This window comes from Laetiporus sulphureus, assembly GCF_001632365.1.
Source record: "Laetiporus sulphureus 93-53 unplaced genomic scaffold LAESUscaffold_41, whole genome shotgun sequence".
Lineage (NCBI taxonomy): Eukaryota > Fungi > Basidiomycota > Agaricomycetes > Polyporales > Laetiporaceae > Laetiporus > Laetiporus sulphureus.
The window spans coordinates 53,755-75,568 of record NW_024468550.1 but is presented as its reverse complement, the minus strand read 5'-3'; the positions used below and the strand labels follow the sequence as shown (position 1 = coordinate 75,568).

General features: G+C 56.7%; 11 protein-coding genes across 11 annotated transcripts; 7 read left to right on the top strand and 4 right to left on the bottom strand.

The window, feature by feature from the left end:
- The first annotated feature begins 12 nt into the window (after positions 1-12).
- On the top strand, positions 13-1,822 carry LAESUDRAFT_814760 (NAD(P)-binding protein). The gene is made up of 9 exons (XM_040914624.1): positions 13-125; positions 182-264; positions 331-527; positions 586-681; positions 743-752; positions 801-941; positions 1,000-1,191; positions 1,250-1,467; positions 1,525-1,822. Exons 2-9 carry the CDS (start codon positions 222-224, stop codon positions 1,666-1,668), a joined length of 1,041 nt encoding a protein of 346 aa, XP_040761010.1. The 5' UTR covers positions 13-125; positions 182-221; the 3' UTR covers positions 1,669-1,822.
- Positions 1,823-2,404: 582 nt separating this feature from the next.
- On the top strand, positions 2,405-2,694 carry LAESUDRAFT_729307 (uncharacterized protein). Its single transcript, XM_040909611.1, has one exon. It carries the CDS (start codon positions 2,441-2,443, stop codon positions 2,675-2,677), a length of 237 nt encoding a protein of 78 aa, XP_040761009.1. The 5' UTR covers positions 2,405-2,440; the 3' UTR covers positions 2,678-2,694.
- LAESUDRAFT_659991 (uncharacterized protein) lies at positions 2,693-6,103 on the top strand (the record flags this gene model as incomplete). Its single annotated transcript, XM_040904841.1, has 6 exons — positions 2,693-2,814; positions 3,011-3,212; positions 4,399-4,705; positions 4,759-4,919; positions 4,983-5,639; positions 5,696-6,103. 6 exons carry the CDS (start codon positions 2,693-2,695, stop codon positions 6,101-6,103), a joined length of 1,857 nt encoding a protein of 618 aa, XP_040761008.1.
- Positions 6,104-6,372: 269 nt separating this feature from the next.
- LAESUDRAFT_762052 (uncharacterized protein) lies at positions 6,373-7,435 on the bottom strand (the record flags this gene model as incomplete). Its single annotated transcript, XM_040913021.1, has 2 exons — positions 6,373-7,317; positions 7,382-7,435. 2 exons carry the CDS (start codon positions 7,433-7,435, stop codon positions 6,373-6,375), a joined length of 999 nt encoding a protein of 332 aa, XP_040761007.1.
- Positions 7,436-9,204: 1,769 nt separating this feature from the next.
- On the top strand, positions 9,205-12,195 carry LAESUDRAFT_716282 (uncharacterized protein; the record flags this gene model as incomplete). The annotated part of the gene is made up of 5 exons (XM_040907235.1): positions 9,205-9,390; positions 9,436-9,499; positions 9,820-9,986; positions 10,081-10,152; positions 10,291-12,195. The coding sequence occupies 5 exons, from the start codon at positions 9,205-9,207 to the stop codon at positions 12,193-12,195; spliced, it is 2,394 nt and encodes a 797-aa protein (XP_040761006.1).
- Positions 12,196-12,535: 340 nt separating this feature from the next.
- On the bottom strand, positions 12,536-14,639 carry LAESUDRAFT_371458 (glycoside hydrolase family 16 protein). The gene is made up of 8 exons (XM_040902212.1): positions 14,320-14,639; positions 14,123-14,250; positions 13,978-14,058; positions 13,719-13,913; positions 13,550-13,654; positions 13,336-13,493; positions 13,201-13,273; positions 12,536-13,140 (listed from the first exon to the last, which is right to left on the bottom strand). Exons 1-8 carry the CDS (start codon positions 14,456-14,458, stop codon positions 12,820-12,822), a joined length of 1,200 nt encoding a protein of 399 aa, XP_040761005.1. The 5' UTR covers positions 14,459-14,639; the 3' UTR covers positions 12,536-12,819.
- On the bottom strand, positions 14,640-15,304 carry LAESUDRAFT_371334 (uncharacterized protein). The gene is made up of 3 exons (XM_040902211.1): positions 15,178-15,304; positions 14,828-15,115; positions 14,640-14,780 (listed from the first exon to the last, which is right to left on the bottom strand). Exons 1-2 carry the CDS (start codon positions 15,212-15,214, stop codon positions 14,868-14,870), a joined length of 285 nt encoding a protein of 94 aa, XP_040761004.1. The 5' UTR covers positions 15,215-15,304; the 3' UTR covers positions 14,640-14,780; positions 14,828-14,867.
- A 705-nt stretch (positions 15,305-16,009) lies between these two features.
- Positions 16,010-18,110, top strand: LAESUDRAFT_704857 (uncharacterized protein). The gene is made up of 3 exons (XM_040906564.1): positions 16,010-16,413; positions 16,681-17,154; positions 17,208-18,110. The coding sequence occupies exons 1-3, from the start codon at positions 16,213-16,215 to the stop codon at positions 17,787-17,789; spliced, it is 1,257 nt and encodes a 418-aa protein (XP_040761003.1). The 5' UTR covers positions 16,010-16,212; the 3' UTR covers positions 17,790-18,110.
- LAESUDRAFT_729301 (uncharacterized protein) lies at positions 17,962-19,275 on the bottom strand. Its single transcript, XM_040909610.1, has 5 exons — positions 19,167-19,275; positions 18,649-18,970; positions 18,358-18,520; positions 18,210-18,299; positions 17,962-18,155 (listed from the first exon to the last, which is right to left on the bottom strand). Exons 1-5 carry the CDS (start codon positions 19,223-19,225, stop codon positions 18,148-18,150), a joined length of 642 nt encoding a protein of 213 aa, XP_040761002.1. The 5' UTR covers positions 19,226-19,275; the 3' UTR covers positions 17,962-18,147.
- A 605-nt stretch (positions 19,276-19,880) lies between these two features.
- LAESUDRAFT_603008 (uncharacterized protein) lies at positions 19,881-20,849 on the top strand (the record flags this gene model as incomplete). The annotated part of the gene is made up of 3 exons (XM_040903085.1): positions 19,881-20,444; positions 20,497-20,604; positions 20,655-20,849. Coding segments are annotated over 3 exons (867 nt in total), but the record flags the coding sequence as incomplete, so codon positions are not given.
- A 294-nt stretch (positions 20,850-21,143) lies between these two features.
- On the top strand, positions 21,144-21,808 carry LAESUDRAFT_762046 (uncharacterized protein; the record flags this gene model as incomplete). The annotated part of the gene is made up of 4 exons (XM_040913020.1): positions 21,144-21,214; positions 21,262-21,305; positions 21,371-21,484; positions 21,543-21,808. 4 exons carry the CDS (start codon positions 21,144-21,146, stop codon positions 21,806-21,808), a joined length of 495 nt encoding a protein of 164 aa, XP_040761000.1.
- Positions 21,809-21,814: the final 6 nt, after the last annotated feature.

Sequence of the window (21,814 nt, the reverse complement as noted above, 5' to 3'; positions counted from 1 at the left end):
CGCGAGCACTCTTTCCAAAGCTTGTTGCCCGACCATCAGATGCACTAGACTCTTAGTCAAGACTCAAAAACGTCAACGGATGATCAATCCCCGGCCAAGATCGGAGAAGTGGCTTACTGTACGCTGTAAGTATCCCCCTGCTGGTTTGCAGCGTATAAAGAAGCAAAGAATGTACTCGAAGACTCCATTGCCATTCCAACTCACGTACAGCTGGGCGAAGCATGGCGGCCTCCAAGACGAGTATCTTTTTGACTGGTGCGGCGGGTGCGTTTGCGAACTCGGGTGCTTTCTATATTGCAACTCGTAAATGGTGTCGATCTGTTTGTTCAGGCTACATCAGTGGGACTGTGCTAGCGCATTTGCTGCGGCACCCCGACGTGGGGACGTTCGACATCACTGCGCTCGTGCGCTCTCCGGAGAAGGCGAGGAAGCTCGAGGCGTTCGGGGTTAGGAGCGTGGTGGGGTCGCTCGATGACTTTGACAAGCTTGAGGCGTTGTCGGAGCAAGCGGATGTCGTGTTCTCTTGTGTAAGTCGTGGTGGTTCGTTCTGGGTCCGGATTGACGTTCATGTGCATGGTGTTGCAGGCAGATTCAGACTATCTGCCCGCGATGCAGGCGATCCTGCGGGGGCTGAAGAAGAGGCATGAGTCGCTCGGAGATTTGCCAATTTTGATTCATACCGTGAGTATCGTACATCTGAGAGGCGAGATTCCTGGTTGAGCGCGTGAATGCGTGTGTCTAGTCGGGCACAGGTGAGCACCTTTGCTGATGCACCGAGAGGGGACGCTTAGTGTTTGCAGGCGTCCTAAGCGAGGATACGAGGGGGATGTACGTTGCGGACAAGGTTTATTCAGACCTGGACGTCGAGCAGTTGAAGGCGATCCCGGAGACCGCTATTCATCGCAAGGTCGATCTCGCCGTCATTGCGGCCGACCAGCAGGGTACCTTGTGTAGTCCCACATAACTTTAGCGCGTCCTCTCACAGGATGCTTTTCGTAGAATACGCTCGGACGCACATCGTATTCCCGTCCCAAATCCACGGTGTCGCGAACCACGCTCTCGTCGAGGCGGGCATCTCCAATCCGTACTCGATTGCGATTCCCTGGATGATCCTCGCAGCGATCCAGCGGAAGCAAGGCGGGGTCGTCGGGCTTGGCAAGTCGGTGTGGCCCGACGTGGACATCGATGACGGTGCGTCGAGCGGAGCTCTTTCGCTGTAATCGTCTGATGAAGCTATCCGCCCGCGCAGTGGCGGACCTGTATGTCGTGTTGTTTGACGCGATCCGGCGCGACCCTGAACATGTCGGGCATGGCTGGGAAGGTTTCTATTTCGCGGAGAATGGAGAGTATTGCTGGTATGACTTGACCAAGGCGGTCGTTACTGCGTTGGTGGAGCTCGGAGCTATCGAGAACGATGAGATATCATCATTCACGGAGGAGGAACTGCCCAAGTATTTCCGCGCCGAGGTACGATTGTGCTGCTGTTGCTGATCGCAAATGCTTATCGTGGTTGTCGCCTGGTAGGCTAATGGGTGGTTGTTTGGGAGCACGTCGCGCTGCCGGGCGGATCGCGGTCGGTCGATTGGGTGGAAGCCGGTGAAGAAGACGGAGGACATGTATGCGGGCGTCAAGGTCGAGGCGGAGGTGCTGTGGAGGAAGAAGTTCTGAATCTGGACAGATTGACGGTCCGGAATTACTAGGTTTTGTAAGGTTTCCTTTCACATACTACATTGAACTGCTATATATGTCAAGCCCTGTGTATGTCATGCCTGTAACTGTACACCGACATCGTACTAATTTATCTCCCATCCCTTACACCAGCCCCCTGCATTCCCACTGCCGCAACCGCCACTCAGAGACGTGTCCGGGGACCCCGAGACGGGGACGTGTCGGTCACGTGAGGGCGACGCGTCGGTCACGTGGGCGCATCGACGGATTTGAGCGTGGCGTGGGACAATGTCGGTGGCGTGGAAGATTTGGGACCGCGCGCGGACCGCACAGGCGCCCGTAATCTGGAAGGAAGGAGTGGCGATCAGTAGAGCCCTGGCTGGGAAAGTTCTGTAGTGTAAATTGTCTAGACTCTGCACCTGTGATCACACTTGTGATGAAAAAGGTTCGATGAGTCGTTTGTAGGCCGCCATCAGAGCAGCGTTGTCATATTGTCGTTGGCGCTGGACACATAAATGTCGGGCGCCTGACACACCCTTACAGTGGATAGCTAGCATCATCTGACATGTACTATGTGGAGCAGGCAACGAGGAAGGCAGCAGACCGCGAGGCAGCGGCGTTGCAGCGACCACTCGAATGGAACGCTCCGGGCCCGATAAGGACAAGCATCCAGCCAACAAGAACCCCATCTATTCGTCCCAAGCTTCCCAGTGCAATGTGAGGTAACAAAACCCGTTATTCCGTTCGTCTCTTGCTTTATCCGGCGACGGGCATGGTGACCATCTCTCTCTCCCTCGGACTCGGAACGGTGGAGGGCGGAGATCTACTGGCAGCGTCTTTGCCGCAAGCCGCGGTTCAACCCCTGCCCACTCCTTTGGTGCGCGACTCGACCCGGCGCATTGGCATCGCACGCCGGCACGATCCCCAGCCCTGGCGCGAGGGTCCGGGGCCCCTCCCTTCCACCGCCGCCATGCTGGCATCCATCGTATCCCCACTCCCACCACTGTAATTCCCTGCGCTCGCTATGCAGAACGGCGGCGTCGACGAGCTCACCGCGGCCGCTTGCAGTGCTGTCAAGTCGCTGACGTGTGCGGGGAAGGCGAGAATGTTGCTTGATATTTGTGTTGCGTTGATTGAGGCCGAGAGGTGCGTGATCTTTGCTTGTGTTCGTGCCAGACTGGGTTTGCCTTTGATTTCAACTGCCGCGACTGTATCGGGAGGTCTGATCAGGCTGCTGTGTTTGACAGAGCCTCTTCGTCTACAGCAGTCATTGCCTTTTTCCTCTTTTTTTTTTTTGAATTCATTCATGGATGAGATTGTCCTGGGCTGACGTTAACAACAGATATGGCCCCGACGTGGAACGTTACTTGGACGTGTACTTGCGTACCCCTGACATCGCTCAGGAAGACCTCAGGAAGGCACTACGCATTCGAGCGAATGCACGGAAAGCCGCTGGGGAGATGCTCCTCGCTAAAGCGCAACAAGGTGCGAAGACGTCAGTCGCTATCTCGTGTTGCACAGCAGCCGTTCACGGCTATGCCTTCGTGTTATGAGAGAGAGCCTGGCGTTGTGGAAAATTCAGTGCATTCGTTTCTGCATCGAGCTATGCACGGTGGATGACCATCTCATAATGCATGGCGTCTGTCTCTCGCTCTTACATTCACGTGTTATGGGATAGGATTCTGGCTAGAGATGGCGCTCCCAACCTCACTTATGCTGGGTGTTATGAGGTTTTCCTCAGCTCGAGCGCTCTCCATACGGGATGGTCATATACGCGTTGCTCATCTCGGAGAAAATCACTCATGCACGGGATGCGGTGTTTTCCCAACATGAGCGGTCCCGGCAGACTCGATGCGTTCGTTTCTGACCCAAGCTATGCATAATGGATGACTATCTCATGGTGCATGGCGTCCGTTTCTAGCTCTGCGGTTCATGCATTATGCGCTATTGTTCTGGCTAGAGATGGCGCCCTATGCTGGGCGTAATGAGGTCTTCTCATCTCGAGCGCATGCAATATGAGGTGGTCGATGTGTGCGTGGTTCACATTGAAGAAAATTTTCTGCGGATGGAATGCGGTGTTTTCCAAACAAGGCATGATTCATCACGGTGACAAGGCTTCTCCTAGTTCACTTCATGCCTTGTTTCCTCGGCCCTGGGTACGGTCAGATTTTTTTCAGACACTTTCCTCGTGCTTGTATTTCGGCGGCCTATCTTCGGCAATCAAGTCTTCCGTGTTCTGTCTCGTTTCATTTTGACCGTACATGCTCATGACATTGTTGCTGATGCATGGTCGATGCAGATTTTTTCTCGGCTGCACAATTGCGCTCTCCGCGTACTGGCACACGACCACGGCGAGAGCGCACATTTTTGGTGAGTTTTAGTCGCCGTACAACATAATTTTTTACACAGGCAATTTTCGTGCTGCCGACGCCCAGGCAGAGGTTATTGAGCCATCCTCACGCCCTTAGACGAGGCAGACACCTCTGGTAGGCTTGACATCAAGCCTGTATGCTTGCCTTGTAGGAAAAGCCTCCGACAACCGCGCGAGGACTTCTAACACGTCTAAAGCATATGTGACGACATATTTGACCCGCTTCTCTATTCAGTCACCCCTCACTACCTAAAGCATCGGTTCAGCTGACGCACCCCGGGGTCGCGCACGTCATCGCATTTTCTCCGCTTTCCCAGAGCCGCAGTTCACGGCCTCTTGTCTGACGCTACTCATTTTAGATACACCACCTTCACGAGCCAGCGTGGCGCCGTGCTCCCGCCGAGGTTTGGGAGCACATCGCCCGCTTTATTCCGCGGTACCACCTGCGCACATGGTTGTCCGTCTCTTCGTTCTATCACGACATTGCAGCGCGGCGGATCTTTCACACGCTCGACCTTTACTTTGGCGGGGATGACCAGGAGAGCGTGAATCGCGGACTGGACGTGCTCGATCGCGTCAAGGCGGACGCGACGTTTGCTGCCCGGGTGCGGACGCTCAGGCTGCATTGGGCTTACGAAGAGGGGGACATGTTCGACCTTATCCTCAGTGCGGCCTTCTTCACCCTCTCAGACTTTGCCGTACCGCTGACTGTGTCGCAGGACTGTTCCGCGCTGCATTGCCTGCTTTCGCCGCTCTTCGTGAGTTCGAGTGGATCGGATACCCGGAGATGCGCGTCGAGATGGTGCGCACGCTGCTCTCGAGCCATCCCCGTCTGCAAGGCCTCGGGCTGATCGGCTGGCACTTTGACGCTGTCGGCGTGGTACGTCGGTTTCCCTCTACTCTGCCGTCTCGCCGTCGGCGCTGATCTCTGCTGTGCTCACAGTCCGGCCTACGCAACCTGCACCGATTCTGCCTGCGCGCCGAGGACGACGACGGCTTCGCGGACATGGGCGAGGTGCGGAGCGTGCTGGACCACAACGCGGGGACGCTGCGGCACCTGACGCTCGGCGCGCACCTGCAGCGGCCGCACTCGTGGGACGGGGCGTTCCAGTCGGGGACGATCCGGTCGCTGACGCACCTCGACCTCGTCGACACGCGGATCTCGCACGCGGTGCTCGCGCGGATCGCGCATGCGGGCGCGCTGCGCTCGCTCACGCTGCACGGGACGTTCGAGGAGCCCGAGGCGGCGCGCGCGGTGTTTGCGGCGGATTATCTCGTTGAGGAGGAAGGGGGGCGGGCGCGGCATGCCATGTTGCCGCTGCTTGAGGCGTTTCGGTTTGTGATGGTGGGGATGGATGATCAGCGGGGGTTGTATGAGGCTGTGTCGCAGTTTGTGAGGATGAGGCCTGCGCTGAGAAGGCTTGACTTGGGCGGTTGTCCGTGGGAGCGCGTGCAGGGTGTCCTGGGTGGGCTGACAGGACTTAGGGTATTGCGAGTCAAGTTCGACCGCCTGGATAGGGAGATCGTGGATGCGTTGGTGGATGCCATCCCAGAGAACATGGTCGCTCTGCATGTAGCATGCACGTCTGCCAGCCCTCTGGTGCGTGTTCCGCTTGCTGCGTGCAAAAAAAACATGCGCTGACTTGCATCCCACAGCACCTATACGCCACAGCTTTCCGGGCATTCCCTTCTCTCTCGATGCTGCACCTGCGCTCGCACAGCGCGGCGCGGCCGCAGCCGACGCTCATGTCAGATAAGGAGCACACGCGTCAGACGGAGGAGTGGCTCGCGAACGCGCGGAGCGTCGCCGCTGCGCTGCCTTTGCTCGACTTTGTCGGCTGGCATGGAGAGCATTACATCGTGTGTGGGTCGGCTGGAACGGGCGGCGGCTGCTCGGACGATCGCAAGGAAAAGGAGGACGGTATGCATGTGGAGCTGAAGGAGCTGCCTTCGCGCCGCCGGCTGGATTGCGGGAAGGGCGTGGATCTGGGCAGCGAGGACGCTGCGTGGATGGAAAGGAAGGACGTACCGATGGATTATGAGATGGCGGGGTTGGAGTCGTGAAGCCCCGCCGGGTCAGCCTCACTTACAGTTTTTTTCGCTACGTTGCATAGTTATCAGAGTGGATGGATCCCTCGGTGCATACTGGACTATGAACGTAGGGAAGCTAACCGAACAGGTCAATAACAATACTATTACGCGTCCCTTCGCGAGCCCAGTCCGAAGTAAGGTAAGTCGGTGCGTGCGGGTATATTAGTCTGTGAGAATGGTAGTTCGAGAGACAAGCCTCCGCACACTCATAGCAAGTACAAAGCACCGCACGTGCGGGCGTTTCACAGCACCGTGGAGGCCGCCATCGCGAACGCGGCGACTCCCGCGAGTGCAGCGACATACGTTGAACCGACGCCGCCAACGCTCCTGTGTGCGCCGTTACCGAGCAGTCCACCGGAGAGCGAGCCCGCGGCCTCCGCGGCGCCGCTGAGGAAGTTCTCGCCGCATATGTTCATGACGGACTTGTACAGCGCCGTCTGGCCCTTCATGAGCGTGCTCACGGCGAGGCCGGGCGCGTACGGGACGGTGCTCTCAAAGTCGATGTAGGCGGAGAGGACGTTGCGCGCGCAGGAGGTGCAGAGCTCGGAGGAGGAGAGGTCTGGCGAGAGGAAGAGGAAGAGGATGTTGTTGCTGCTGAAGGTGGTCACGTTTGGGACGATGCTGATGGGTGTCTGTGTGGAGTCGTCGCGGCGCGCGAGCGAGGAATTGGACGAGCTAGAGGAGGAGGATGAGGAGGACCAGAGGTACTGGGAGATGTTGCTGAAGGTGCTGCTGCTGTGCGACGCGGCGGCGTCGTTCGTAGAGTTGCTGCTGCTGCTGCTGTTCCCGCTGGCACTGATGTCGAGCACGCAGTAATCGCCGCTATCGTCCTTGCTGCACATCGCATTCGCCAGCGGGACGATCGAATAGAGCACGTCGTACGTCCTCAGCACGTCCGCGTTCAAACCGCTCGTGAGCTCGTCGACGCAGGCAGCGTACATCCCCGTGAGGGTCGAGCGGATGGTCGTGGGGCTGCATGCGGACGACGCGCCGCACAGGTCGGCGAGGGCGGTCTTGACGGTGGACGAGGTCGGGGACGCGCTTGCGTTTGCGGTCGCGCCGAACTGCGCGGTGGCGCTGATGAGCGGGGCGGTGCAGGCTGCGAGGGTCGAGTCGGAGTTGAAGGAGGTGAGGAAGGTCGTGCAGCCCGCGCTGATACCGGCAGGGATGAGTGCGGAGGAGGAGGACTGTGCGTTGCGATCACCATCAGCCCGCTGCGGATGCTGCGCAGGCGGGGAAATTTAGGCTCACCGTGGACGCCCACGCTGCTGCGACGAGTGATAGTGCAACTGTAGCTGACTTCATCGTGAAAGGAACGTGGAATGAAAGAGCGGAGGGATTTGAGCGTCGAGGGAGACCACGAGCGCGGTGTGAGCGTGAGCGTTTGTTTCTCCCGCCCGTCGTCGGGTCACCACGTGGCGTCTGGCTTTCTCTTGTGGGAAAGTTGCCAGCCACCGACGCGTGTGGCACGTGCATGCGACGCGACGCGTCGGTGGCGTCGAAAGCTCGCGTTTTTTAAGAAAAGTATATATGCACTTCGTACCCGTTGTAAATCGAAAGCTATGATAGCAGTCCTTCACAGTTTTCTAAACCGCCATTAATGGCGGACTGATACTCTTTGCATTTCCTAATGCCGCAAGCCCACAATGTCCAAATTTATATGGCAATAGAAGTTGTAGATGAGACGAAAACGACTGAATTGGCAAAGACCTCAGAAGAAGAAACACCCACCATAGCACACCAGATGGGAGGCAGAGGCATCCGTCATAAATGATGTACGTGATGATATGATCCCATTTGCTTGCATTGGCCGCCCAGATATGAACGTCATGTTAGGTTATTTTATCGCATCTTGATGGCTGGTCAGTGTCAGACTTGTCCGTCAATGGCTCAATCTTTCCCATGCACATATGCACGAGCCGAATGTGCTAATCTTTGTTAGGTCACTAACTCTCGCGCAATTATTAGAGAGTGTTTGTTGCATTCAATGCAACGGTGCGCGCCTGCTGTGAAATACGGTCATACTCAGCCGATGAGAATATCAGATTCTTTATTGATATGTCAGACTAATTCGAATATCGCGCAATGCATTAGAATCGCAGTAGTGTACATTGGAGGCTTTTTGCACAAACCCCGCCTCGTGATCGCCACCAGTCAAGCAGCACACAGTAACAATGACTTGCTTCTAGCGTTGCGTAAGGAGACGCAGATGCGAACGAGTCGAAGTCACGTAGACATTAGCCTGAGCTACTCGACTTGAGAACGCTCACGAGCGCCAAGCCGTCTACGCTCGGCGCTAGTTGGTGATGGATCCATTTCCCGATGCCGTATGTACGCGATTTGCGACCCCTGTGTGACTCGGCATCGTGGACTGTGCGTTATCGCCAAGACGGCTTCAGATCAGGCTGACAATATTGCTGCTGCTCGAGTGTCGTTTCAGCCGATCGTACCACGGAATTCTTGCATACTTCGTGGAATATCGCGACCAATCGTGCGAGTCGTGGATCTTGTAGCCTTCAAATCCACCAGCACACAGGATCATCTGTTGAGCTGCAAGAGCTTACTCCCGGGATTATATACCGTTTTCAACGGAGTCGATAGGGGGCCACCATCACGACATCAATCGGTGGTCTCCCGTATCCAGATATGGATCGTACTTGGGGCAGCCGGAGAGAGTCGCGTCCGATAAGATGGGGGTAATCGATTTTGACAAATGTCTTTTTCCTGGCACGGAGCGGAGACCGGTAAGCGCGATGCGAAATCAGTCTGACACAGCCATGCGCATGCGTCATCCGCAGGAGAGAAAGGCAGCAGCAGCAGCAAACCGCTCAAACCCAAACAGACAAATCGGACGATGGATTTGCTGGCCAGAATGAAGCATTGCCGGATGTTCAAGCAAAGATCTTGCATAGAGACGAGCAAACAGTAAGGGGTAACGGCGGTACGGATATTATCGCCACGTGCATTGTGGCTGCGAGCACGTGGGAATCTAGCCAATTGCAGTGGATTAAATGACGCCCATTGCTTTCACTACTTAGATCCATGTTCATGACCTCCTCTCGCCTGCTGTCGCCATGTTTCAAACAATTACCTCCTTCCTGCCCTCAGCGCTGCATCCATTTGGCTCAGGTCCATCCACGGAGAAGCTGTCCCCGACGCCCGAATCGCCAGAGGAACCAAGTCCTGAACCACCACCGAGAGAGGTGCCGGCCGTAGTCGACGAACAAGGAGTAAAGAAGAAAAGAGAGAGGACAAATGAGGTTAGTATCAGCAATCTGCTTCTGCTCGTTTGCTTTATTGCACAGATTCGCCGTATTGATGCTTTCGACGAATGTCGACATCGCTGGACTCATTACGTTCGCTGCGGAGGTAACTACGGACTAGCGGCACGTAGCTTCTTCGCTCCTCAGCGCCTCGAATTTGCTATTTCTCTTGAAACATGCTCTCCTTGCGACTTTTATTCTACTGGCCGGCCAACATCTGACTGTCGTTGCGTTCTCCGCTCGCTTCGCTGGACGGTGATACTCGCGCCCGCGTCTGCACCCGTACACTCTCGTTCTCAGCTTCCTAACTATCATGCTACGCATCATATTTGATGAATACCGTACGTTTGCCCATCGCCCGTGCGCCTCACTATCTCCCTCTCCTCCCCTTTGCGTCGTCGTCCACTCGCTGGCACAACTCCGTAGCATCGCCCTCCAATGACTTTGAGCGCGGTGGGCAGGACGTGTCTCAGCGCGCGACCCTGCTGCGAGCGCCGTCAAGGTTGATTGGCTCTGATGCAGCAGCCGTGCCACTATCGCACGCACGTCATACAAAGTTGGAGGAGGCGCAGGTCTATTCGGTACCGAGGCATGTACGGGTCAGGTGCTGTGCTCGGCAGAACGGATGTTGCCGCGCGGGCGGCGCATTGCTCGATGACATTGCGTGCTGGTCGGGTTGCACTGCAGGCTCACGCATTTGATGCGCCCAGCTCTAGCGATGAGGTTGAGTTTGTCATTTGGCGCTCCCTTCGGCGGATGGTCTGAATCAGAATTTCGTTGGGGGCTGTCCATTAAGCTTTCGCTGCTTGCCATCCATCACAATATAACTGCACTCAGACCTGAACCGCTTCAGCTTGCATAATTCTTTGCAACATGACGCTGACGTTCCCCCCACAGTCCTTCATAGTTGTTCGCCCGCCGCCATCCAAAACCAATCACCCGTTGAACCTCCAGGTCCAGCTTGTCCCACCAAGCTCGAAAGAACGGCCAAGCACGAGCCATTCGACCGAGTCCGGCGCCGATGGCGAGCCCCAGGCATCGCAGTCGACGCTCACGCGCACGCGCTCAAACCAGTCCGACCGCTCGATGTACTCGAACTACTCGACCAGCTCGCTCTCGACCATCAACTCGTCTTCGTCGAGTTCGTCAGGTCGGCGCATGATCATCCCGCTGTACAACTTGCAGGCACACAACGTTATGCAGAACGTGATCCTGGACGCTGGCACGGACGCGAAGATCGCAAAGTTCATGAAGCGCGGGCTCGAGGTAATCGGCCTGGCAGTGCTCGAGCCAGTCGAGGTGTGGGGCGTCGGCAGTGGTGTGGACGAAACGGGAAGGCGGATCAGCTTTGATTATGCGTATAGCGCGGGGTCGGCGTATAGCCGCGGCGGCACGCTGTCCCCGCTTGGGCTACATACGCCGACCTCTTCGGCCGTGTCGTTGGAGACGGCCGAGGGTACGAGTGAGCAGGGCTTGCAGACTCCGATGCCACCGGAGGCCACGTCTACTGTCTTAACCGCCTCAACGGGCCCCCGTCAGAACGGCCGGAAGTTCTTCGGTAAACTGTTCAACAACAGGAAGAAGGAGAACGGCGTGATGTCGACTCCCGCACCACTCCCGCTCTCGCCTGCAACATCCACCTTTTCTAACTCCTCGACTGTGCCAGAATTATCCAAACGATCGAAACGGGCATCGCTCCTGTCCACGCATGCACTTCCCATCGTTCCCCTCGTTTTCGAACCGTTGCAACCTCCCGTGCTGGGCATCCAGCCATCCCTCCGCTCTCCGACTATGCCACCACGCGGCCGGCCGAGCAAATATGTCTGGGTTGTACGGAGGTGGCTGAAGGGCGAGCCGGAGAGCATGCTCAGTGGCGTGAAGGAGCGATTACAGGAGGCGCGAGGTACGTCCTCAACATCACTGCCAGGGCTGGAAAGCACGGTGGAGGTGCGATTCGAGTGGTCAAGGGGGAAGAGTTCGACGAAGAGGCGAGGAAGAGACGGGGGTGGGGAGCGGTCGAGGGAGACGAGCGTCAAGCGGGAGGGGAGCAAGCGGAGAAACCGAAATAGCATCGGGACCATGCCGGACGCCCCGTCGCTACAACATCAGCAGTTTCCGTCGTCAACACAGAAGTCGCGGACATTGTCGTCTACGCTGGGCGTCCGGAGGAGTATGGAATCGGCGCGGTCCACGTCACCAGGACCGGCGGGCAGCATCATCACGAGCGAGTCGACGGAGGAGAGCGCGCGTGCGCGGCCGAGGCGGAGGGATAGGGAGGGCGAGGACGACGGGGAGGAGAGCGACCCGGAGGACTCGGAGACGCCATGGACGTGCACGCTCGTCGTGCGACGGCTGTCGTCGCCCTCGTCACCCCCGCGGCTGTCCCAGCCGGCGTCCCTCCCCCCACACGAGCACGGCCCCTCCATCCGCCTGCGCGTCGCGGTGGTCGTGCCGACGCCGCACCATCCAAAGGTCGTCGCGCTGCTCAAGGTACCCTTCCCGCTGCCGGACATCGAGGTCGAGCGGATCGCGGTCCGCAAGCGGATCATCACGCCGCAGGGTATCGCCCGCCCCGCCCCGCCGTCGCCGCCTGCGTCGCCGGCCCCGAATGGGGGCCCGAAGACGGTCAAGTTTTGGAGCGGCGGGACGAAGGAGAACGGGCGCGTGGGCGGGCTGATGCTCACTGCGGAGGAGATCAAGGATGTTGTGTCGTGCACGGCGCTGTGGCTCGTCGTGCGAGAGGCATTTGGTGGTGTTGGGAGGGAGAGGCGGAAGGGCGATGGGTGGAGGCTGCGCGGGTAGGTGTGATAGCGCTTTGGTGCGGTTTGATATGACGGAAGGGGGGGGAGGATCCCCGATGTGCGCTCTCACGCGATCTATATTGGCGACTAGGAAACGGCTGCCCATCTATCTTGCTCTACATCCGGCGGCCTTTGGTATCGTAGTAATCTCTCATCGTCATCTCTTTGCATCTTCGTCTGGTCGGCTCGGAGCGGTGTCATTTCCTAATATTGATATTCGTGTGCGCTATATACCTTACCGTACGTACGCATATGTTCGGCGTTTCGGGTCGTGCTAGACCGTGTACTATATACCATGCATGCAAGAACTTCGCAAGTAGCTAGAATTATCTTTTCAGTGTTGCTGGTGCCTTGGCGATGAGGTGTTGCGGCTTCGGTAAAAGTGACGGCAGCCTGCTCGCTTCGAGAAGGGCGAGTTACCCCGAGATTGATACCAACGGACAACAATCAGATCTCCATTACAATAGAAAGGATGTATCTAAATACTAGATAGGCTGGTGCAAACCAAGTCCAAAATGACGGTCACCGAAGAGGGATTGTGGGTTATCAATCAGTTGTCCCTTCAGACAACAGTCCATTTATAATCTCACCCGGCCCATGCTCTCCGCCTTCACCTTCACTCCATTCAAATCAAGATCAACGCCGCGAGCGCGCCAATACCGCCCGCGAGCACAGCGAACTGCACGCCGAGACGATCCGCGAACGCGCCGCTGCTGCTGCCTGAAGAGCTGTTGGTGCCCGTGCTGCCCGAGGCGCTGCCGCTTGAGCTCCCAGAGCTGTTGCCGCCCGTGCCGAGCGCGGCAGTGCCTGTGGGCGAGATGGAGGAAGAGGAGCCCGAGGGGGTGACGAGACTGCTGTTGACGTTGAACGCTTTGACGTAGTTGATCAGGAAGTAGGCGTCGTCGAGCGCGGTCGTGTTGCCGTAGTTGTAGACGTTTTGGAGGTACTGTGGGTAGAGGTGAGTTGTGTGCCGCATGTTACAAGTGCTATTATGCGGTGGACGTACGCAGGAAGAGGCATTGCCAGCTCCGCCGCCCTCGATCGAGCAGGTCTCAGTGTATGTGGAGAGATCGCCAGCCCTGAACCCAGAATTCATATACGTGAGTATGACCCGGTTCCTTGAGGACTCCAGTGCACGCACCAGTCACCGCACAGCGTGATGTCCAACACGAGCTGCTGCGCCGCAAAGTACGTCTCAATGTCGCAGAGCGCACTCGAGTAGTTCGCCGAGGGAGTGCCCCAGTCGGAGATGTCGATCGAAGTGTTCGCGGTGGAGATCGAGCTCGGAATGTCGGCACGCTTGCGTCGGATTTAGCTTGTGAGCAAAGGTAGAGCATACAGGTAGGGAGACTCACACTCCAGAACCAGATGGAAATGCCGGAGGCATCGAGAAGGGTCGCCCACACGCCTCCGCCAGCAGAGTTGAACCCTGAGCCGTAGCTGTCCGACTTGGCCTCTGCCTGCATGGCGGAGAGCAAATGATTATGAGCACACTTCACATACGCAAGAAATGAGAGAACGCACGTAAGTGCACCCAGCAGTGGCGTTACAGTCCGTCGTGCCGATCGTTCCGCTCGCCGTCGCGCTCGATGAGGCATTGCAGCCCGCATTGGTGTGCAGCGCATATTGGTTGTAGGTCATCTGGTTGACCGCCTCGAGGATGTCGATCTCGCCGCCGGCGGGCCAGTCCTGGCCCTTCGTCCAGAAGCTCGGCCAAACCTACCATATCCCAAGCCGTCGTGTGAGTGTGATGGGAGCGTGGGTAGATGGGTAGGGGACGTACAGAGCATCCGAAGGGAAGGTGGGCGGCGTCGAAGAGGATAACGCTGCCCATTTCAAAGTAGTCATCCGTCGTGATGCGAACCTGCGTATCACATTCGCTCGGTTAGCCTGGTGTGACGGAGAAGCCGGCGTCGTCAAGTGCCCACCGAGTCACGCTTGTAGTTATATGGGACGAAGGTGGTGTTGTCCACTTTGATGACTGTCTGTCCTGCATCGGTCACGTACGCGAGCTTGTCCGACGTAGCATACGAGGCGTTGACATATTCGACATCACCTGCACCGCGGCACCATCACGCTGAGAACCAACTGCGCGAAAGCCGGACCGTTTCAGAATGCCACATACCGCTGGTGGTGTTATCATAGTAGTTATAATACGACCACCCATCGAAGAAGTCCGAGCCCTGGTACGTCCTCACAAGGCTGTAGTTGGCGGCGAAGGCAGTGGAGGAAAGGACAGACGCCGCAAAGAGAGCAGCTCGCATGATGCACAAGTATTAGATGGTGGTCAGAAGGAGAGATTCTATACGGGAGGCACAGCCCGCCTGGGTATTTGTATGGAGATTTTGCTTGTGACGGACGCCAACAAATCTAACTGAATTGCCGGGGGCAGGAGCTCAATACGACTGCGCTGACTGCGGACAAAGAAGGGTCTCGTCGACGGGGAAAGCGCAGCTGTCGGCGTCGAGCAGCGACTCTGTGCTGGCGAAATGGCAAAAAGAAACGGTAGTGGCATGCCGTACATCATCGCGAATATATAGGACGTCGCACCAACGCAACATCATGTGGGATTTCAAAAGTAAGGGTCTGTTCGGCCATTAACAAAGGTGCAGCTTGAAGGGCACCAGACGCACAGCCTGCTGCGCACACCCCACAACCACCGCTTGCCCACTCTCACGCAACCACAGGCGGATAATAACTCAGAGCCACCACCGGCCCTACCACGCAGCTCACTTTGCAAGCAAGACGAGCGTCAAGTTCGCTCAGTCTTCGCATCGAAAGTAAGGCTCTCGTACTCCGAGTAACATCTAACATCTTTCGACGGCAATCAATACCAAGCAAAAAATAGATCATCGCGCTATGGTCCGCCCACGTTGCACAGAACAAAAATAGAGCATGACGACGCCAGTAGGAGAAAAGCGCTGTACAAGGATGGCGGCAAGTAAGTACACGGGTGAGTCAGAGGCATGTGGCAGCCACTCACTTTGTAACACAATGCGTGCTGAGCTCTGGCGTATCATCACATCATGCTCGCACAAGGAAACAAGTTTCAAGCAGCGATATGGATATATATGAGAAGGCCCGCGACTAATCAGCTGCCTCGGCGACAATCTTCCTATCGTCAACTTCCACTTCCGCCGCTACTCTCCATCGTTCAGCAGTATCCCGTCGCGAGAATGACGAAAAGTCTTGCCAACGTCCTCAATAGTCGAAGGACAAGACGGATCCAGCAGGAACACTGAAAAGGAGAAACTTTGGGACGCTGTCTGATTTCCAAGCGATAGAGCTCTGCCCTCCAGTTCGGCGAACGGGGCTCCTAGCAAACGACGGATCGGACGAGGTATGGACGAAGCATATCAGCGGGGTGCTAAGCATTCCATAGCTGAACAGGCGATCCATTGAAGTTGACCAGAGTTGGCCGCATCGTTCTTGGCCAAGTAGGAAGGGATGCTCGGCCATCAAGACAGAACATGCCCAGGACGGACGCACTTTGGCCCACGTTGATTCGCCAGCAATACTCTAAACGGATAGATGCGAATTTGCCTGGCCCAATCTAAAATCACCCAAACGCTGTGAGATGACCACCTGAGCATACCACGGACAGCGTTGAAGTAGTGGTGAACGCCTTAACCGACCGACAGACCGTTCGTAGCCAGAGGAGAGCTGCATCGACGCTCGGAGGAGAGGTGGGGAGGACCTGGACCGTGCGCGGGAGCCGGGGTGTGGGAGACGTATTTGGCTGTGTTGTGTCCGTTCTCACGTGCAGGCTATATAGCGGCCCTCGTGACCGGCGTCGTGACCTTGTCTTTCTCCCCCGTGATCAACTCGCCCCCGCACCGCACCGTCTCGCCCAGCGACGCCCGTACCCCGCACGTCGTCCGTCACAGCGACCTCGCCGCACTCATCAACGTCAAGCTCTCATAAGGGACAGGTTCGCCGCCACTTCTCTCCCATCGCCGCCGGCATCGACCAGTGATCACTACTCGAACAGAACCGCTCTCAACGCTCGGCATCCACCATGGCTACTGCGCCCCCTACTCAACATGATCCCACCCTCTCACACATCTCTGCCGGACCGCCCCCGCCTCAGTCCGCCTCTGGCGCACAGCCCGCGCCAGGTATGCCAGGCGGCGAGGTCCCACCTGGTATGCCCGTTGGTCTCGCCTCCGCACAGGTGATGGAGTTGCTGAGGAATCTGCCTGGGATCAACTTGCCTAGGGTACGTGTCTTTTGCTCCAAGTGCGCGCAGAGGACGTTGCGGAGAGGAATGCTCTTGATCGGCGACGCGTTGTGTCCGTTCTCCACGTGATCGTTGTCGACGGTCACGTTCGCGTCGATCTCCTTTGCATGATGCCTAATTGCGAGTCGCAAGCGGATGCCTACCTGCGATGGGCGGGATTCAGCGTGCAGTGTCGTCCCCGCGATCAGGATACCTTTCCCATCCTCCTTACATTGATATGAGCTTTGGGTTCTAACGCTTCGACAGGGTGACCTGAAGGACACAGCTGCTGTGGAAGCCCTCCAGAATCTTGCGCAGACAACATTCCAGGGACATCCTCCACATCCAGGTCACATCCCCCACCCCCAGCAACCTCCTCCGCCGCATTACATGGTCCACCCTCAACAGCACCCGCATTCCCACGTCATGGCTAACGAGCCCGGGCCCTCTTCTCATCCTCGCGGACCTCCTAACCTCGGCCAACTCGCCAACACTGCTCTCCAGAACTCTCCATCAAACGCCCAGCCAACCATGCGCACGCGTAGCCAGGATGGCGTGCCAGACGGCGTTCCCTCTGCGGGAGATGGCGAAGCTGCGTCTGCTGCCAACGGTGGTTCGGGCGGGGAGGGGGATTCAACAGAGAAGGTTGGTGCGGTGAAGTCTGCGACAGCGGGACGGAGGGGAGGTCGAAACGCGACTATGTCGAATGACGAATGGACGAGACAGAGAAAGGATAACCACGTATGTGGATTCCCATTTCCTGCTCGATCACTGACCCCTGACCGCGGCCACAGAAAGAAGTTGAGCGCCGGCGGCGCGGCAACATTAACGAGGGGATCAACGAGCTTGGACGCATCGTGCCGAACGGGTCGGGCGAGAAGGCCAAGGGCGCGATCCTCTCGCGCGCAGTTCAGTACATTCACCACCTAAAGGAGAATGAGGCGCGCAACATCGAGAAGTGGACACTCGAGAAGTTGCTCATGGACCAGGCGATGGGTGATCTCCAAGCGCAGCTCGAAGAGATGCGCCGGATGTGGGAGGAGGAGCGCATCGCGCGCCAGCGCGCCGAGAGCGAACTCGAGGTGCTCAGGGGACTCCAACAGGGACTGCCCCTCGGCGCAGCTGCTGCTGCTGCTGCAGCGGCGGTGGCAGCTGCGAATGGAAATGCGCTGTCGTCGACCGGTGAAGGCGCTGGTAACAAGACGGCCGACACGTCCGCAAGCTCACCTAACGCTGACAAGACCAAGTCGCCCAAGTCCCCCGATACACAAAAGGAGGGTGGCAAGCGAGATAGAGAAGATGCACAGCAGGGTACGGCCGCTGCGTTAGGCGAGCAGTCCGGAGAGGTCGAGGCGAAGAGGCCGCGGATTGAGTGAAGGTCGCCCCCGGATGCTTCTCGACGTTCAAGCTTTCTTCCTTCTTCTTTCTTCGTGTCTCTGTGTGATCGTCCGCTGTCCTCATGTTGTCGGTTCTTGTTGGGCCAGCTCGGCTGTCCTCGCACGGTGTTGGGACGTTGGAAACGTTAATGTCCATTATGTTGATGAGCGCTATGCCTGCCTCTTGTATGTCGCATGTGTACTTGTAGTGAATGTCGATTTTCTCCGCTTGCAGGACATGCAACGATCGATTTCTATTAGAGTTACACGATGCGATGAATTCCTACACAAGCACACTGCCACCAATTCATGTCGTACTCCAATGATAAAGCAAAACAACACAGGAGAGCAAATCAGCTTAGAGCTCTGCAGATCCCAAGTCAGATGAAATGTCGATTAAACGTCGCACAGTGGACTTACTCTGCATGGCAACAACGTCGGAACTCTGTACATACTCGTCGAACTCGGCAACACGATCCTGGACATCGTCGAGCGAGACGAGCTCGTCCTCTGAAAGGGGTGATCAGTCAGATAACGCATGTACCCTTGCGGCGGACTGAATACATACCGACGACCATGGTGATCTGAAGCTTCCTGATACCGTAGCCGATAGGAACAAGTTTGCTTGCACCCCAGACGAGGCCATCCATTTGGACCGAGCGCACAGACTCTTCCAGCTTCTGCATGTCGGTCTCATCGTCCCATGGCTTCACCTCGAACGTTACAACGGACTGTAGCACGCAAGGGACACAGCGTCAACAATGTGTTGCATGCAAGCATGACCAGAAGCCAAACGGTAAATACACATAGCGGACACTACGAGAGAAGACTGGAAATCTAGAATGAAGACGGTACGAACCTTCGCGGTTGTCTTGGGCTTGTTGGCTTTCTTCGCGTTATACGCGGCGACGCGCTCTGCCTTGATGCGCTCTGCCTCGGCGTCCTCCTCATCATCCGAGCCGAAGAGGTCAACCTCCTCTTCCTCCTCAGCGGCTGCAGCAGGGGCTGCAGCAGCGCCGAAGAACGCCTCGCCGGCGGTGCTCGAGCCCGGAAGGGAGTCGAACTCAGACGCGTACGACTTGATGTGCGTGCACCAGCGTGTAACATGGGGGTAGGCGGAGGCATCGGGCGCGGAGCTGATTGCCTTGTAGACGTGCACGTCAGCCTGCGAGGGGGTGTATCTGCAAAGAAACGACGCGATTAGCACTTAATGTACACGCTATTCAAATAAAAGAAAAGGCGAAGAGTCAGTAGCTAGGTAAATAGATGTCGGCATGCTTGAGCAGCGGTGTCTAGTCGCTTCTTGGAAACACGGACCATAGCAAAGGATCATCACAGAGCCCATCTCTGGGTGAGTACGAAGGGAACAGAACTCACCCCTCGACGTAGGACCGGGTGGCGAGGTGAGCCTCGAGCTTGGCGAGATCGAGAGACATCGTGTACAGTAGAGAGCTAGAGGGAGGGAAGACAGATATGAAAGGATCGATGGGGACGGTGAGGAGGAAAAGCAAAAGAAAAATGGGAGATTGATCGCAGTGTTCAGGGCAGGGAGATACGATCTTAGCCGCTAGCGCGACGCGTTCCGGCTTTAATCGCGGAAGCCCTTCTTGCCCTTGCATCTTTCGGTGGTCCCAGGAGAAAGGGAAGTCATGACACGGCTCATTCGTTTGAGCCAGAGGTGTGTGTTCATTGATGAAATTCTAAGTCGCCACTGAGACTCGCATCGCAGGCTATCGCGGCAGGCATTATGTTCTCCACGGCTTTACAGCAGCATAGTGCTCCAGGTATAACTTCGTGAATTCTTTATTGTATGTACTGATTGTAGGACAGAGCACCAGACCATCACTTGCACGACCTGCAAACATCACGCTCCTCCGAGATTCCCGTAACTTCTGGTGGTCCTCCTCCTCAAAAATCACTCCTGCGCAGGATGCACAGGAACAACCTGCCACACAAGATGCAGCACCAGAAGCGATGCTTGACGTAGAGGAGCTTCCTTCAGAGACTGCCAGCTCAGTAGACTCCATCAGTGCTCCTGAAGTCTTCGACGCCTCTTCGGCCATCACAGAGCTGGCAAGCCCTCCTGGAGACATCCCGCTGCCCGATCTGTCCGCCACCCCTGCCGTCGTTGACCCTTTGCAGTATGGCGATCTGGCTGCTCTCGGTCTTGCCGCCTGGACACCAGCCGGTATTTGTCGCTGGAGCATTGAGTTGATCCATGTATCGACCGGCATGCCGTGGTTCTGGACGATCGTCAGCGTGACTGTCATCTCACGTATTATCCTCCTCCCCTTCCAAATCAGAAGTATGCAAGCTAGCGCACGCCTTGCTCCGTACCAGCCTGAGCTCGCTGCGCTCCGACTGGACATGCAGAAGGCGAAGATGAATGGCGATACTCTGGGCCTGCAGGCGTCCGCTTTGCGCCAGAAGATGCTGTTCAAGAAAGCCGGCGTCGGCATGCTGAGCATGCTTATAACGCCGTTTGTCCAACTCCCAGTGACGTTGGGCATGTTTTTCGGCATCAAAACACTGTGTGATCTCCCGCTGGAACAGCTCAAGCACAGCGGGATAGAGTTCCTGCCGGACCTCACCGTGGCGGATCCGATGTGCATCCTGCCGATTGCTTCGGCGGTTTTGATGAACGTCCAGCTGTTGGTATGTTACGACACATGAGATCCTCTCAAATGTGTGGCTCACTATGCAACAGCTCAGTGTCAAAGACATGGCGGTGTCATCACCGTACGCGGTACACATGGTGAACTTCTTCCGCGTGCTCTCGATCGTCTCCATTCCTGTGATATGGAACTTCCCATCTGTAAGTCCGAATGAGCCTACGCGATTAACTAGGGCTGATGAGAACCTCAGGGCACCATGGTCTATGTTGTTACGGGCATCACATGCCTCATTGTACAGACAGCCGTCCTAAGGGTGCCAGCAGTGCGCGTGTTTTTGAACATCCCTATCATCGCAAAGCGGGACAGCGTCAAGCCTGCGTCGTTCAAGGACTCCATAGAGTACGTAAAGAAGTGGTGGAAGGACAAGAAGGCGGAGCAGGAGGCTATTATGAAGATGAGGGCGAGGCGGAGGTGATCTATTGCGTAGGACACAGAAAGTATCTCTATCATCTGGGTTTAATCTATTCATTCCCACCTCTCTGCTTAAAGTATGATTGCTATGTGGGGCGTTGTGAGGCAAAAGATGGGTTCAGACTGCAAGAATGTTAACGCACTCTGCACGGGCGCTTATGCGGGCCGCCCGAGATTGATCCGGCTCCGCTGCGTCTATGAAGTCGGTCTTTCACTCGCCTTTCCCTCTATCCGCTACACGTTAAGGATTGCCCTCGCTGCTGCAGCAATGCATGACGGAATCGAGGATACACCAGAAACAGCGACTGGGGCCAGACGGGGGGATCATACGTACGGCGGGTACGTGCTGAACTATTGACGATAGCAGTATCTAAGTCACCGTGCAGCCACCGCAAAGGTTCCTTCTTCCCAGAGGACGTGAACGAGATAAGTGAGTCTATTTTTCGCACACCCATTCAAATTTACTCCTGAGCTTTCCTGTGTGCATTCTACCAGTCGAGCTACGCGCCAGACAAAGGACGTACGAGGGAGCATACTTACGGAGCGGTCTCACGAATCTCGGATATGCCTTGACGATTCTGCGACTGTTCGACAAGCGGTTTGCGCGAAGTGTGTCCTCCCCTCTCTGGATCAAGATTTGGCCACACTGACTCCACACACTTTCAAGTCGGCATCGTTTACTGTGTTCTAGCTGTCTTGCTTTTCGTCATTTCCTACTTCCGGCGGCGCCATTCAGATCACGACTTCGCTGACCTGCACAAGGGCAAGACATGTGAGAAGGCGATCCCCACCGTCGGGCAGACGGGAAAACGCTCGTACGGGCGGCCGTTTACCACTGCAGGGCAGATTGTGGTTGCGGTGGCCGTGATCGTCGCTACAGTCGAGATAGGACTGCTTGTGCTAATCCTTACAGTTGATTTATCCAATAGTTGATCACTT